Source organism: Oryzias latipes, chromosome 6 (assembly GCF_053564925.1).
Source record: "Oryzias latipes strain Hd-rR chromosome 6, Olatipes_Hd-rR_3.1".
NCBI classification, from domain to species: Eukaryota; Metazoa; Chordata; class Actinopteri; order Beloniformes; family Adrianichthyidae; genus Oryzias; species Oryzias latipes.
In genome coordinates this window covers 20,821,487-20,839,004 of record NC_136242.1, presented here as the reverse complement: position 1 = coordinate 20,839,004, position 17,518 = coordinate 20,821,487, and the positions used below count along the sequence as shown (strand labels likewise).

The following is a 17,518-nucleotide window of genomic DNA, read 5'->3' as shown; positions in this document are numbered from 1 at the left end:
GTAAAGATGCTGAATCTTAAATGTCACTAAGTTTCTTCCTCTCAGGCCTATTCATGACTGTCAATCAAGAAAATGCATGAGGAACGGATGCCAGCATGACTCTCCAGAGCTGTTCTTGTCCTCTATAGCATTACGACCCTTGTGCATTGAGAAGGGTGGTGAAAGTTGGAAATTATTTGCATAAATCTTCTGTCTCTCACTGATCAGTGAGCTAAGTGAAAACATGAGGAGGAGTGGACGTGTGAAATAAGAGGAAAGGCTTCTTGGAATAAGAAGCAATTATGTAATGGGGTACTTGTTTACATGTTAGCAGTGATTTCATAGAAGCTGAAGGAAGACACCCTGCCTTCGCTTTTCAGGCTCTGCCACATTGCATTAATCTCTTTATTCATAGTGACTGGTAATTGGCCTACTTTAGAGCTGTGTTTGTAACTTCTGTGGACTTGTACTGTATAGAAGAGGAAGGTAATGGTGTCTGGGAAACTCCTTTTTTTAGATGCACACTAAAGAAAATCTTCAACACTTTTATCTGCTTTCCGAAAGACCCACTTCGATGAAAATTGTGTTTCTGGTGTTTTTAACATGTTCTTGTGGTATTTTTATGATGGCGGAGGACATGCATGAAGAAAATTAAGCATAAATTTCGAAGTATTTCTTTATTCAAATTGTCAAGAATCAAGAGCAGACGAAAAAAATGCAGTTTAACCCTTGTGCTATCTTAGATGATCCCACCCTTACAATGAAGTGTTCTCCATATCATGACAAAGGTGGATAAAGGTGGAAAGATTTCATGTAATCCATGGACACCAGTGAAGATCACAAATCATTGAAGAAAAAAGGTTCAGTGCACTGTAGTGGGTCTAGATGATCCAACTCCCAATGTTAAAGTGCCTAGGATAGTATAAGGGTTAAAGAAGAGTGTATATATGATGTAGAAAATATGCTGGGTGCACGGGCCACATGCTCTCTTCTCCAAGCTCTCAGCAACTGGGAGGGGAAGAGGGGCGCCCTTGCTCTGCCCCAGCAGTCCTGCTGACAAATTTCTAACAAACTCCTGCCACTCTGTAGAAACTATGTCCTAAAATAACACAAGTTCTTGATTTTAGCTAAAAATCGAATAATCATGATGATAAGACCACTGGGAACACTATTACAATTGATCAAAAGATGATTGGAGTGGGACTTTAAATCTAGAAACATGTAAAGTTTGTAGAGCAGTTTTGAAAGAACATTGATTTCATTTCAAAACCAATGACATTTCGTCACAGAGACTAGAACGTGTCCTTGGTGTTAATACGATAAATTGTTTAAAGCCATATTTATCTGAAACTTTACAGTTTGCTCATGTAAATGATGAGTCTTTGCTCACCCAACAATCTGAGTCCTGGTGTACCACAGGGCTCTGTGCTTGGTCCTATCCTCTTTCATCCTAACATGCTTTTCATTGAGGAACATTATTTGAATGAAATAATAATAATGAGAATGGAAACAATCCAAGATTTCTTTTTAGCACTATAGCTAAATTAACTCGCAGTCAGAGCTCAGTAGAACCACATGTTCCTGTTTCTCTCAGCTCTGATGATTTTCTTACATTTTTCAATAGTAAAATCTCAAATATTAGACATAAGTTAAATCAAGTTATTCCTACTATCAGCCCAGAACAGGCTGAAGCGGTAGAAATGGAGGCATCCATAGAAACCTCTGTAACATTAGACTGCTTCACTGCTGTGGATCAAGCGGAAATAACATCAATTATTACGTCCTCCAAATCCTCAACGTGTCTGTTAGACCCAATTCCCACTAGACTTTTTAAAGAAACTTTTCCCCTAATTAATGATCCCATATTAACAATGATAAATGCCTCTCTGGAAACGGGTTACGTGCCGCAGTCTTTTAAATATGCAGTTGTTAAACCTCTTCTGAAAAAGCCCAGTTTGGATCCTAGCATCTTGGCCAACTATAGACCGATATCAAACCTGCCCTTTATTTCTAAAATCCTAGAAAGAGTTGTAGTTAAGCAGCTTTACTGCCACCTACAGGACAACAGCCACTTTGAAGACTTTCAGTCGGGGTTTAGACCTCACCACAGTACGGAAACTGCACTAGTTAGAGTCTCTAATGACTTGTTATTGGCCTCAGAAAAGGGACTACTTTCTATTCTGGTCCTGTTGGACCTCAGTGCTGCCTTTGACACTATCGACCACGGTATTTTACTCCATAGATTAGAGCAGGACATAGGGATCAGAGGATCTGCTCTCCAGTGGTTTAAATCCTATCTGTCTGATAGGTATCAGTTCGTTAATGTAAATGGCCATTCCTCTCAGTGCACTCGAGTCAACTATGGAGTCCCACAGGGCTCAGTCTTGGGACCGATCCTGTTTACGCTTTATATGTTACCCCTAGGAAACATAATCAGGAAACACAGCATTAATTTTCATTGTTATGCCGACGATACGCAGTTGTATTTATCCATGAAGCCTGACCAGAATGACCAGATAGAGAGACTGAACGCCTGCATCAGTGACATCAAGACCTGGATGACAATTAATTACCTCCTCTTGAACCCAGAAAAAACTGAGGTCATTATACTTGGTCCTAAAAACCTCAGAGATGCTCTGTCTGCTCAGATAGTCTCCCTGGATGGTATAAGTATAGCCCCCAATTCCACAGTTAGAAACCTTGGGGTTTTATTTGACCAGGATTTATCATTTAAGGCTCACATATCTCAGGCATGTAGAACTGCCTTTTTTCACCTGCGGAATATTGCTAAGATCAGAAATATACTTTCTAAGAGTGATGCTGAAAAACTCATCCATGCATTTGTTACGTCGAGGCTGGATTACTGTAACTCCTTGTTAGCAGCGTGTCCTAAGAGTTCCTTAAGAAGTCTCCAGCTTGTTCAGAACGCAGCTGCTAGATTGTTAGCTGGAACCAGCAGAAGAGATCACATCACTCCTGTGTTAGTTTCGCTCCATTGGCTCCCAGTTGATTCTAGAATTAAGTTCAAGATCCTCCTGTTAACCTATAAGGCCTTACATGGAATGGCCCCGTCCTATATTAAGGACCTCATAGTCCCTTACCAACCAATCAGAACACTTCGCTCGCAAAATGCAGGACTGCTTGTGGTTCCTAGAATTAGTAAAAGTACGGTTGGAGGTAGAGCGTTTAGCCACCAAGCCCCTGTCTTATGGAATAAACTCCCAGCTCATATAAGAGAGGCCGACTCAGTTTCTACATTCAAAGCTAGACTGAAAACATTCCTCTTTGGACAGGCTTATTGTCAGACTAGTTAGTATTCAGAGATTATTTAACTTAATGTTAGTTTGTTTAAATTAAACTTAATAATAAGTATTTCTTTTAAAAGGCTGCTAGAAGTTGAAGCTGGGGTAACTATGGTACACTGGGGTTCTGTCCTCTTTCCTTTTTTACTTCTACCCTTCCTCTCCTCTATTCTTGATCATAATTTATCATTTAGTTCTCCATGCCTCTGTTTGGTGCAGTGCGATTCATGTATTGTCCCTCTTTTCCTCTCCCCTCCTGGGGAGTGGGAGTGCTTCCAGACTCCAGTTGGCTCATCCATGCTCCAGTTCCTGACCGTTTACCTCGCCTTTGCTCCTGCTCCTACACCTGGCTGTGGATCCTGCCTCTGGCTCATCTCTGGCTCGTCTCTGCTCTGTACCTGACCGATTACCTCGTCTCTGCTCCTGCTCCTACACCTGGCTGTGGTTCCTGTCTCCGGCTCGACTCGCGCCTTTGACTGTCCCGATAACCACGGCTGGATGAAGCTCGTCTGCTGGACTTTTATATATGTAGTTGTAGATTTAGATAAGTTAATTCTTCTCTAAGATTTCTGGTAAATCGCCTGTCCGTCCTGGGGGAGGATCCCTCCTTCATGTGGGCACCCCTGAGGTTTCTTCGTTTTTTCCGGAATCCGGTTTTTTTGGGAGTTTTTCCTTACCGCGAAGGGGGGTCTAAGGGCAGGGATGCCAGTATAGCTTAGTCAGTTTGTTAGTTCATTTTAGTATTTTTCTATTGAACTCTTTGTATTCGTGATCCTTTTGATTTCATGTTTTACTTCGAAGCCCATCGAGACGACTGTTGTTGTGATTTTGGGCTATACAAATATACAAATAAAATTGAATTTGGCAGCACAGCTTAAATTTTCTTTGTTGTGCAGATGATAATTATCAACACTGTGCTGTTTAACCCTTTAACACCAGAACTTTATCTTCAATGTTTACATTCTTTCAACTACAGTAACTCTTCAACTGTTAACGCAATTGACATAATTCCAGCGGACTCTGAAGCAGACAAAAGCAGCCTTGCACCGAAATGCATGTTTACTCAAACAACCTAAATCAAGTGATCCTGTTGTGGGGAAAAGCGGCTTTGTGCTGTTATGCAGCACTTAACATTACTAATGTGTTACATATTGCTGAAAAGATAATACGAAAAGCCAGAATCCACGCCAGAATCAGGTTAATCACATTGATTGCGTTAGCAGTCGAAGAATTACGGTATGTCTATAAATAAAGTTTAGCCTCAAATACAAAAGGTTTTTGTACAGATATACACTTTGTGTGTCTGAAGATTTGTAACAGTAAAACCTACCCAATACAGGAGGCTTTCAACCCTTTTCTATTAAGAAAAAAATTATGGTATGTCAAAGAGCACATGTTATTTGGTGTTGCTGACGACAACTCCTGTGACTCCTCCTGAAGATTTGGACAACTTCTTTTTTTTTAAAACTTTTACTAAACTCAACTAAAACTGTGGATGGACATGAACATTTCAGCTATTCACTTTGCAAAAATATAATCACACTGGATGGCCTCTAGTCCTACTGTGAAAAACTTTAGTCTTTTTTGAGGAGGACTTCTCTTATCAAAATTCTGGAACATATTTCTTTCATCTTAACAACATGTCAAAATTTGGAGTATACTGTCTCAGAGAGATAAAGAAATGAATTCATGCATTTTTTCTGTGATTCTAAAATATTAGGCTCCTCAAATTTTATTTTCTGAAAAGTGTTTACCCTTCAGCTTTCAGGATTTGTGGAAACAACTCTGTATTTTAGTTTGAAAAGCAGAAAATAAATAAATCCTCAAAGTTGCACTTAAAACTTAAACCTGTAGTTTAGGACGTCAAAAGTGGTCCTGAGCTGCACTTTTGGTTTCACTGCTTTATATTTATGCTGCTGGGGGTTGTTGCAGAATGCACTGTGTTTACCCACCTTACTCATTGCAGCCTTTACCTCAATCTCTTATCTTTTTCATATTCATAAATGGATGTCATTGTTTCAAGTTTTAAGTTGTGTCTCTTTTGTCCTATAGCTCATGCTCGAGTGTTTTTGGGCTTCTCTGTCTCTTTCCTGTCCTCTCTGACCCCAACCAGTCACAGCAGATGGCTCCCCCGACAGTCTATTTCTGCTCAAACAGTTTCTTAACCTCTGTTGTACATCAGCTTGCTGAATTGGATTGTACCGCTTGTAAATATTTGTATTGTTTTGACGTTTTTTGCTTGTCTTTCTCTGTGGCTTGATGAAGTTTCAACTAAATTGTTACATCTAGGCAATGCAAACAGACACATTGTTGACTCAAAGTTCTTGTCAAAAATCTACAGATGTAAAGTCAAAATGGAAAGTAAGTTGAAATTGTGTGATTCCAACATTTAACACAAAGTAGAAAGCTGAAATTTGTATGTAAAGATCTTGGTGCTACTTTATAGAAATGCATGGACTGAACTGTTAAGCTGACTTTGAAAAGTGTAAAATTCAATTAAGTGCTTGCTGTGAGTGCATTCTGTGTAACCCAGGGAGCTTGGACAAAGTGCCAGCCAAGTGGCATCCCTAGGCAGCAGCAAAGCACAAATCACAATGGCCTTGGCTGCTGCCAAGAGCTGGGATCCTGCCACCACACAGCCCACCAACACTCAGAGAATCTCACGGTCACTCATGGCAGACATTCCACACTTGCCGCTCACTCCTTTGTCACTCAGGTCAGCATACAGGGATTGCAATGCACATTGTTCACCTCTTTCTCTATAATTTATGTGCTACTCCTAAAATAGACTACTCAAATAGCTTGCGCTGCTTCATCTCTGCAAGCAAAAAAGGAAGCATTCATGTGGAGCAGAAAGTGGCACGATTTTAAACAACCGAGGTGACTGAAGTCGGCATGTGACTTGTGTTTGCTTCACCCCTTCCACCACGATTGGATGTTGGTTAAAAAGATCAATCTGTGTGGTCGTCTCTAATTCAACCATCCGGACATGGATGGTCCTGTGAATCACATTGTAAAAAGTGTTTGTTTTATCCCAAAGAAAGAAGCACAAAGGCACATATAAAATCTGCATGAATGCATGCCCTCAGTTCCTGTGTGCGGTCAAGAGCCCCAAGACTCAACAACGTTGCTGCTGTTGCATAAGAGTTGTAAATGATGAGTGTCAACGCACATTGCGTCCCTATAGCTTTCTAAAACAAAAAAGCAGGAACCAACATATAAATCCTGAGAATGTGACTCAGCACATCAAATTCAGCTGCAGCTCGTTTGCCATGACCAGTAGGATCCTTTTGCCTCAGATGTCCACCTTCTTCCATTCCCCCTCTGATAAGCTGTGAGTGGCAGCCAGTCTAACTGGCCTTGACGTAGGAAAATAAGTCTGAGTTGAGACGGAGCAGCTGTGGGAGCAATGCCTGTCTGGAAGATTGGGAGCATCAGGGCGACGTGCCACTCTTCATACCGAAAAATGTGATAAGCACAAGGAGAGCGGCGCAAAAGTGCCCACCTTGAAAATCCTTCATATGAGTGCCAGTTCTCTTTCTGCATTTCTGCATTCAGTGTTCATTTTGAGAGACACTTATGGAGGTGTATGGAGGTGAACTTATGAAGAAGTTTCCAAAATGCTCTTTTCTTTGTCTGTTTGTTTCAATTTGATGCAAGCAGAGGATAGAAGAAATGTAATGAGGTTGTTTTTATTGCACAACTAGTTCAAATTTCAATTTTAAATTTGTTCATCTCTTTTTCAATTTTATTTAAGAAATTTAAATCTTTTTACAAACCAATTGACTTTTGTCTAACCATCTAAAGCACTTAGAAAAAGTCAAATACTGTCTTTGCTTTTCCTAAATCACAAAAATATCTCCCGACGTTACAGGAAAATACCAAGAATTTTTATTTTAAGAAAACATTTTTTGTGACCAAGACGTGTTTTCCCAAACTGAAATTAGTTTGCAATTGAAAAACTGTCACAATACAAAAGTTTTTCTTGAAGCAAGGTCCTTTTTACTTCTTTAAGATTCAGTGTCTGCAGCGTAACCTTACTTATAATTTCTTTACATTGGCATGTCCCAGGCTGGTACAAAAATGTGAATAAAATTTCTATTATTTATTGCTTGCTTTGCAACACATGAAAGAAATAATTCAACAAGTGTTAAAAAATATCAGAAAGGTCTCAAATTTATCATAATTCTTCATCCTTATGTACATTTTATCTGTTGGGTGATATTCTGTCCAGTAGTGATGATTATAACATACATTTGCAAAATGCGCACTTTTTACAAATCAATCAAGCTGTATTCAACTGGTTTATATAACATCATGTTTTAAATGTTTACGTGTTGGCTCACTGACTTTGAACCAAATAGGAAATGACTGCCGCAACAGCCGACTCGTTTGTTCTAACATGACAATAAGCATGAGAGGGGGGCTGGATGAAACCCAGAAAGCTGTTTCTAAATAAAGGTAGAAATAATTAGTAAATGTCATTTGAGAGGAGTGTGGTGAATCAGAAGCTAGTGTATCACATAATTAGGACTGGAGTATTTTCCTGGGCGGCTCTTGGAGGACGAGGACACTACAGCAGCATCGTGTTCAAACGCTGTCGGCACCACAAGCTGCAGAACACGCACACATGCACACACAGATCAGTGTTCAACATGGTTAATGGGGATGCACGTCTGGTACATTTTTTTTTCTGGACATAGACAGAATCCCAGTTCATCCTTTGACTCGTCTTCTACTTGAACATAAAGGGTAGGAGGAGAAATGCAAATATTGGGACAAATATGACTTCAAAAACCGGTGGTATTTTTTTTTTACCTCTGAACTGAATCATCTAACATACTGATTGATAGATGAAATGCAATATTGACAAGTAGGGTGTTTATAAACCATAAAATCAAGAAAGAACCACAAGTACAATTTTACCTCCTAAAATTCTCAGAATTGATGTAATAATCTATAAAAAGATAAAGTGAATACACTTCTATTTAGGGTTTAACTTATGAAAAACAAACAGACAACAGCAGTTCTGATGAGATCAGCAACAAAAAAGTTTTAAAATGATTTAAAAATAATAGCAATTCATTTAACAAAGGCACAAAACTAGATAAAAAATAATCCACGATTGTTTCAGTTTCTAGATTTTTACTGTGAAGCAAAGGTGGGAGTTTCTCTCATTTCTTTCCTTTGTTTTGCTGTGCTTTGTAACATTTTTTTGAAGGGTTGTGTTGCCCTTTCACCTGCTACCTTCTCAGATGCAAAAGGGAAACCAGGTCGTAGAGTTGAGATGAATGAAAATCACAAAGTATTTTCCCAAATTACAAAAGGGTTTAGAAAATTCTTGATGAAAAATTTGAACTCTATCATTTCTTTGGCTTTGAACAGTTTAAATGTAATTGTGTTTTTTTCCAAATGTGTGAAAGTGGCTTTTTACCCATAAACAATAAGGACAGGGAAAATTTGCTTCTTTCAGTCTTTATGTTTGTTTTTTTGTAAACTTGAAGACTGTTGACACCTTTATGTTCAATGTGAGAAGTGTTTTGGAATGATGCATTTAGAGAGCCTTTGCTATTGGTCATTTGGCTAGTAAGCTACAAAACTACACGGCTGCAAGTCGTAGTTATTTCCAGGTATTGTTGGAGCACATAATCGCTAAAGTGAAATCTTTACTTTTGAGAATGAGATGTGAGTTGGTTTGTTTTTATCTTCACTTCTAGATCAAGTCCAACAGGAGTTTCAGAATTGCTTCTTCTTGTTATTTGCTCAGGCGAACTCTGATCTTTGACCATTTTGGGAAGTTCTTCAAGAATGTAACATTGATAGGGGGTTCATGAAATGAATTTTCTATTAAAGTACATGTGTCCTTCTCCCACTATGTGTGAACTCATGAACTGATGTTTAGAACAAAGTCATTCATTATATTACATTTCAAAAGTTGAGCAGCGATCGTTGCATCATAATCTAATAACAATAGACTTTAAAAGTCTGCTTATTATGAAAAGAAGCTCAGGACAAACTGAAGATCTGATGGGATCAATCTCTTCGAATTACGTGATTACAGTTTGTACCTAAGCCCAGACTGCAGTGCCTGGTGGAACCTAACACAATCACCTCCAAGTGACGCAGTGATCCTCAGTCTAACATTCTTGTATTACTAAAAGTATCTTTATGAAGAGCTGCTGCACAAAGCTGAAGAGGTTTCTCAGACATATTGTTCAAATAATCCAATTAATGCAGCACTGTGTTGTGTTAGACTTCAATTAAATGCACATTTTCAAAAAGTGTTATCCTGGAGCGAATGAGGATGGGCTTTCCTGTGTAACAAGCCGCCTTGTGGTTACTTAGTGAACTGCACCGGCTCCAGTTTCTTTTTGAATCTCCCACAAATTAATTAGTTGTGGTGTTGTCCCTTTATTTTTAACTTTTCTTTATAGTGTTGGGCTCTGAAAAGTAAACAGAAGAATAATGAAGGAAATGCAAAAGATGAAAAATGAAAATCCTGTCTTCTGATTTCTCAATGCATCCTTATGGAATGAAGAAACATTGGATTTTTCCAGTGTATAAAAATGCTCAAAAGGAAGTGTTAAAACAGGTTGTCAGTTTGTTTTCTAAGAATAATTGTAAAAATGACTCAATTTTAATGTGAAAAAAATTACAAAAGAAGATAATTTATTTTTTTATTGTTTAAAATTGAGATTAGCTAAAACTGATTCCAGCTGATTTCAGAAATACTTTCATGAGTTATCACTGACATTTATAGACGAAACACCTGATATGCCTCTATCCTGTCTCCCAGGCGAAATCAATACTTCAAATTCAACAGGTTTTACAAACCAGGAGTAAAGCTAGTATAGCTGTATAAAAGCAGAACTTTAATGAAGCATTTCTGACTCTGTGGAGTCAGTTCCTTGTCCAGCACAATAGTCAAAATGTGCTGGACAGGGAACACAAGGCTTCTGGGGGAGTGAAATAATACATTCACAGCATTATTGGCCTCTAACATGAATGTCTATGCAAATTTAGTCAAATCAAGCTACTTTTATTGCTGGTATTTAAATTTTATAGTCGAGCTCACGTTTACTTTTAGACAGGACTTCCCAGTCTTCGTATTTGAATAATGACTAACTATTGGAAAGTAAAAAAAATAATAAATAAATGAACTTGTTGAAAACTTGCCTGTTGAAAACATTCTTCCAGAACAGACAGCATTGAACAAGCTGCATTCAGATACATATTACTATGCCCACAGGACCAGTTCAATCTAATCTAATTGTGTATACATTGTTTTCAGTCTGATTCTACCCATTGAGTCATAATAAAGTAATAAGCCAGTGTTGTTGCAAACGACTTTGTTTTACATGTACGCATTTACAATGTGCACATCAGCTGTAGACAATTTAGTGTAAAGGTCAGGGGTTTGCACCCAGAGGCTCCGAAGCCTCTTTATACCTCCATTATGGCTCTAACAAAGCTAACAATTTGAATAAATAGCTTTTATTTTAGTTAATTCATTTTAGTTCATTTTTTTATTTGTCAATATTGAATTTTAGTTCAATGTTCAATCAACTTTCTCAGTGGTTTATCATTTGAAAAAGGTAAAACATATTCTTATTTTCTGCTGCAAAATAGCCAAACTAAACCAAAGTTTGTAAAATATAATTCCAGTTACATGCAGAAGTTTTATTTAAATATTGGATTCTCCATGCTGTTATGTTCAACAGTAAAAGAAGGAAAAGGATCAAGGTACATAGAAGTCATTATGATGGACAATACCATGTTTGTCCTGACAGTTTAGCATTTTTAATTAAAATAAATCTGTTGCAGCGTGAGAATTATATTTGACACGATATGTATTTTATTTTGAAAAGCACTTGTATGTGCTGTCAAAAGTAAAAGAAGTTAAACTTGTTTTATATAGAAAAATATAAAACTGTTACATAACCTACTTATTGTATATAATTAAAGATTACATTTTATAAAGGACTTTCCTAATGACACTAAAACATAAATTAAGTGAAGTTTCTAAAATGTTGCGACCTTCGCTGGATTTTATCCAGTAAGACATTGACCCCAATAGCTCTTTAAGTGTTGAAGGTGATTAATACAGAAAATGTTTAGAATGTTGTCACTTCAAAACAAAAATCTTGGCTATGCGTTTCTTAAAACAAATATATCAAACAGCTAATATAATAACTGCTGCAATGTAATACAACTTTATTCCAACTTTTATTTGAACAACGTGTGTTTGTTGTGTGTGTTTGATTAAGGAAGATTTTTTAACTTATTTATTTTTAACCAATAATTGGATATAGTGCTTGTTAACACAATCCACTTGAATTAATTTAAAGCAGCTATGATTAATTGAAAGGAAACAACAGGTTGTTTTACGTTTTTGAACTGAAATTGTAGATAATGTCAAGATGTTCCATCTTTTCAATAATTATTCAAATTGGCTTTTGACTTGGATTATCTGCCACATCATTACATAAACGGAAGTTAAACAAGCCACAGGTTAAAAATACAACACTTCCTCCTTCCAGGAAAAGTTACACTGTGACTCAGTTTAGAAAGATGAAGAGGAAAAGTGTGCATGCAAATGAAATGATAGATAGCTGACAGATTATTGTTTTACTCTTACAGACGAAAAAGCAAGAAATACATAAAACTATAAAGCTATATTTAGTTGATCTGGTTTGTGGGGCACAGAGGCATAGATTATATCATCTTTGACCTCTTTTTTTTGTTTTTGTTTGTTTCATTGCAGAAAAAATATTCTTTTTGTGCCAATGTACCCATGGATGTTGCTTATTCTTGTATATTTGAAAAACAAAGACAAGTTATCCCTCAGAAGATGATCCCTTTCTTAGCCATCAGTGCAGTTTGCTTGTTTGTCCGGAAAGGGAAAGCAACTTGTGAAGCATCCCGTAACGTTCCTCTCCAAGGTCCTGAAATCTGCTCTACCAGGCACGCGTCATGTGACTTCAGCCAGCACTACTAGCTCAGCAGCAAGCCTGCTGCTTTCTGGAGGTTTCAGGAGAGAAACGGACTGAGAAGCCCATTTCTTCTCATGTTATGTTTGCAGATTTTTGTCCCTCAGCTTTACCTTTTTTGTTTTTTATTATTTTTTTATTGCCCAATTGGAGGATGAGGAGCTAAAAAGTGCCCGGAGTCGCACAAAAGATTTTTAGGATGCTGGACTTGCGTGCCTCGCTTTGTTCTTTTCTTTCCACGTAAATGCCAACACCGTGAATGCGTCGGACAGAGTGGACGAGCCAGCTGCCAGAGCCCCGCATTCACAAACTGAGCGTCTCCTCTGTCTTTATATTTGACTTCACAAGGATGTAACGACCGACCTGCTGCGCGCAGCCGAAGCTCTTCATCAAAATGCAGAAGGGAATACGACTTAATGATGGGCATGTCACCTACCTGGGGCTTTTGGCAAAGAAGGATGGTACAAGGAGAGGGTGCTTGAGCAAAAAGAGCTCAGATAACACCAAATGGCACACAAAGTGGTTTGCTTTGTTGCAGAATATGCTCTTTTATTTCGAGAACGAGTCCAGCTCTCGACCATCGGGATTATACTTGTTGGAAGGATGCATGTGCGACAGGGCGCCTTCACCCAAGCCCTCGCTGTCAGCCAAGGAGTGCTTGGAGAAGCAGGTACGGACAGCGTGTGCGCGCACAAATCTGCGCTCCCTTTCCATTCTGCTTTGTTGTTTGCCAGACTCAGAGGTGCATCGCTGAATGCAAAATTACCCTATGAGCCACAATTGCGTGGGATGTTTTTTTTGTTTTTTTTTTTAAATACATGCGTATGTTTACTTCGGATGCCGTTTCATGACGACCTCGAATTCAGTGCTGCAGAGGCAACGCAGGGTTTTGCATTGCTCAATTGCTACTTATGTAATCCATGCATGGCTTTAATGATGAGGTAACAACATTAACAACAGCTAATGACATTGCAACAGGCCTGCAAAAATCCACGCATGCCTTTTTTATTTATTTTTTTAATGTTGCAGCAAACCTGCCCCCCTCCCCACACCCCTCCCAACACACATACACACCTTTTCAGCAGGTGTTGTTGGGGGTGCATCGCTTTTTCTTTCGTGTTTTAGCTATGAAAATTATTTTTATTTTTTAATGTTTTTTTTGTGGTGTAGAATGAACGATCCTGCTGCCCGCCTAATGTCTTTTCCTACAACAGTACCAAAAAAAAGTTGGCACCTCAAGGTTGCCATCTAGTGGTAACATTGCGAAATTACAGTTGAGCCTCAGGACGCAGCAGGGGGCCAGATCCTTCTTATTTAATCTACAAAATCAAATAATTCAGTCAATATGATTCTTGAAGTTGCATCTCAGTAGAGATATTTTTAAAATGGCCTTGCCATCATGTTTTACATCTTTTTGAACTATTGACACAATAATTAGTGTGGTAAATTAAACAAACTGGCTGTAATCGATTCATTGAAGTCATTTAGTTTGAATTTTCCTGGCTGGATGTTCGATCAGAAAGACAACAGTCTGGAAGACTATGACTAACAGGCGTGTTATTGTGATTATTGTAAATAAGCTTGAATAGAATGCTTCACTGAGCACTCTTCCTGTTCTATGCTTGACGCTGAAGGTTTAGGGCTGCAATCCAAACTCAAGCCAGGATCTTCCTGTGAACAGCTGCCCTTGTGCTGACAAAGCAGAATGCAAAAAAAAAAAAAAAACCTCAGTGTCTTGCACTGTCAACAAAGACACGGAAAAAAACTCCCATGTGAGATTTCTTCATAGATTTACCAGTCCCGTTTTCTGCGTATTGAGCTGTCTCAAAATATATGATATACAAACATGATTTTGTTGTGTGTCACTTCTGTTGTGGTCTACCATGATTCAAAATGTGCACACAGTAAAGAATTAACATAAATTTGGATTCAAAATTGTTGCCAATGTTAAAAAGCACAAAAAAAGAACAAAATCTGCATGACCTCTTTTCTATGCCACTATATGAGGTTTTGCCACTTTTACTTTCCCTCTTTTTACTTTATATAAATCCATCTTTTAATGCAGTTAGTGAAAATATAATCATGTCTGAATCTAAGGTTTCTATGGCAACCTTTTTTTGCATCCTAAAGCATGATGCAGTCAGGAGAGGCTGTAAAACAGAGAGGCAGTGCGTCACGTCTCTCCTATTAATGTGAGCAGTATCTGAGCCATATTTGCTTCTTGTGGTACCATGGAAGGGTCGCAGTCCAATTATTTGAAAAGCATCTCTCAGAGCAGCACTTCAATCAGCCACTCACACACAAAAAAAAAAAAAAATGTTCACAAGATGCATTGTTATTAAAATAAACCTGTGAGACATGCAGCTTTTTGAAAACACACAGCACACACAGAAATGATGTTGAGTACTGCATTGAAAGCAGACAAATGCAAAATAATTGCTAAAGTTTAAATCTCCAAAAAGCAGAATTATATTCAGCTGAAACTTTTAAAATATACCACAAAAACGCAATTCAGCAGAACATTTGTGCATCCATCATCCTTCTAGGTCCTGTTCAGGGTCACAGGGGTACTGGGGCTTATCCCATCCACTTTAGAGCAAGGGCAGTCTATTGCAGGGCAACTCACAGACAAACACATATTTACACCTGAGGGTCAATTTAGTCACCGATTAACCTATAAAGCCCATTTTTGGACTGTGGGAAGAAGCTACAACCTATCAATACTTTAGTACAACAAGCAAAATCCACACAGAAAAGACTCAGCTGGGATTTGAACCAGGACCTTTTCGCTGTGTCCACAAAAGATATTCTTCAACAATAATTCAAAACATTTGAACCTATAACAAACTTCCTCAGATCTTATTTTGAAAGATGCATGACTCAGCTGTACAACAGAAGGTGTAGTTAATGTTGCCTCACATCATGCATTCACCAAGAAAGTAGTGGAATCGACAACATGCATCCTCCACGACAGAAATAGAGGTTCTTCATCAGTAGAATGAATATAGATGTATATCATTTATATAAAGAATGCATAAATGTAATCCTTTTTCACAAATTTAAAGAACAGTTTTTGGCTACATCTTTTTCATTTTTCAAGTCATTTGAACGTTTTTTTTTCAGAATCTTTGGACATTTTTGGATTTCCAAATTCCCTTCCAGTATCAACTTAAAGTTTAAGTTTAAGGCAGAGAGAATTTTTGTCCCCCGAAATTAATATTAAAACATCTCTTAGTGCTACCATTTTGTGAAACAACTTTATTTTTCCACCAAATAATGCCTTTTTAAAAAAAATCAAAATCTGTTTTCACTCAGTGGAATATTTAGCCCAGTTTTGTAATGGGACACTTTTCTTTTACAAGTTAGACCTTTTCCTGGATGCATTTATTCCTGTTTTTTGGTGGTGAGTCCATTCTCCAGAATATACAACTCATAAACAGCATAGATGGTGGAAAATACATTTATGTAAGTTAGTACAAGACATACATTAGTCCACTCTTGAAAAGAAAGAGCCAGAATCAGCTGCAACCAACAGTTTGCATTGACCTGAGTTGCTAGGAAACAGGTATCGGACTGTTACATATGTACTGTACTTTGCGGTATCTCCAGCCTTCGTGTTTTATTGCGTTTCCTCTTGGGAATCAGAAATGTCCTCGCAGTCGCAGCAGGCAAGCATGGCTTCTATAGGCTTATTGTATTAAATCACCCTCTTAGTGTGTGCAGCAACAAGGAATCAGAATAAGCTCATGGGCAAAAGTCTGTTAAAGATCCAGCCTGTACGAGTTTTTTTAATTAAATCCAAAAGTGACTACCCCTCATGTGAGACACACATGGTAGATCTGTTTCATGGACCTGGAACTCATCATTCTTTCCCTCCTATCTGTTTTAGTATTATTTCACAGTCAGCTTCACCCATGAAAACCAGAAGGCACTTGAACTGCGCTCAGAAGATGTAAAAGACTGCGATGAATGGGTGGCAGCAATATCACACGCCAGGTAAAGGCACTCATCAGTGTAATGTGCAGACATAGCAATTAGATATTTAATTGGTCGACGGAGGGTAAGGAATCTTTGACTGGTTTGCTGAGTCTGTCAACAGTGTTGCTATGGTTTCCCTGAAAGGGTTGGAAAATGACGAATATCACTCGATTGCATAAATGTGAAATGAACTAAAGTAACTGCATCGTTCTAGCTGCAATACATGCGAGCTTTTGTGTGTGTGCTTTCATGTTTTACAGTTACAGGAACTTGGCGACTGAGCATGAGACTCTCATGCAGAAGTATCTTCATCTGCTTCAGATTGTGGAGACTGAGAAAACCGTTGCTAAGCAACTTCGACAACAGATAGAAGATGGGGAAATAGAGATTGAAAGGCTGAAGTCAGAGGTAATGATCACTCTGATGTGTTCCTTTTTTCACAAACTCAATTAAAGGGATTCAAAGACAACTATTGTAATATTTGTTTGTTTTTTGAATTGTTATCAGCACTTTTTTGACAGTCTTATAAGATGTAAACCTAAAGATCTTCTGAGAATCTGCTTTGTTTGAAAATGAATCGGTTTAGTTTAGTTTAATACATTTTAGTAATAGACAAAAAACCATCAATCTTGAATCTTTGCCTGCATTTATCTTGTTTGACCCATTTTTTGGGGGTAAAGATAGGATAAATAAACTGAAGTTTTATTTAAAGTTTTTAGGAGAACTCCATCCCCTTTTCTGTTGGCATGTTCTACATACCACTTACAGTAATTTTGTTTCTGTTTGTGTAATCTTTTTGGCACTTTGGCAGCAACAAGCCAAGTCACATCCACTTCTGTTAAAGTCACAGAAAAGGCAAATATCTCTGAGGGCAATTTCTTTTGCAACATACATGACAGCCGTTAGACAAAAAGAGGTCATGAGATAAGGTATATTTGGTTTGTAAATGTTGTGTTTTGATGCCTAAAGCATGATTTATTTATTTGGTGTTTAGGCTGTGAAAGCAAAAAAAAAAAAAATCCTTCATCAAGGCCTAAATAAATCATAAATACACCCTGCTGTCTTTACTGCATGTATCACGCTTTAGTGCAAAATGGAACAAAAATAGATGTTATGTAAATCCTCTTGTTTCGACGTGTGTGCATATTCAAGTGCTATAAATGGCTGAAAAAATGTAGGAATCCAGCATGCAGTGCGAGCACAGAGCTAAAATTACAAACATTTTTGGCTGAAATCAATGACATCAATCCACTAATCATCACTGGCATC

At 38.0% G+C, this 17,518-nt stretch overlaps 1 protein-coding gene across 1 annotated transcript in view; it reads left to right on the top strand.

Annotated features, from left to right (window-relative positions):
- The first annotated feature begins 12,156 nt into the window (after positions 1-12,156).
- rasgrf1 (Ras protein specific guanine nucleotide releasing factor 1) overlaps positions 12,157-17,518 on the top strand; it is a 30,860-nt gene continuing 25,498 nt past the window's right edge. The window contains exons 1-3 of the mRNA XM_011476128.4: positions 12,157-12,941; positions 16,161-16,267; positions 16,510-16,657. Coding sequence (XP_011474430.1) covers positions 12,666-12,941; positions 16,161-16,267; positions 16,510-16,657 — 531 coding nt within the window. The 5' untranslated portion in view covers positions 12,157-12,665. The remainder of the gene's footprint in view (positions 12,942-16,160; positions 16,268-16,509; positions 16,658-17,518) is intronic.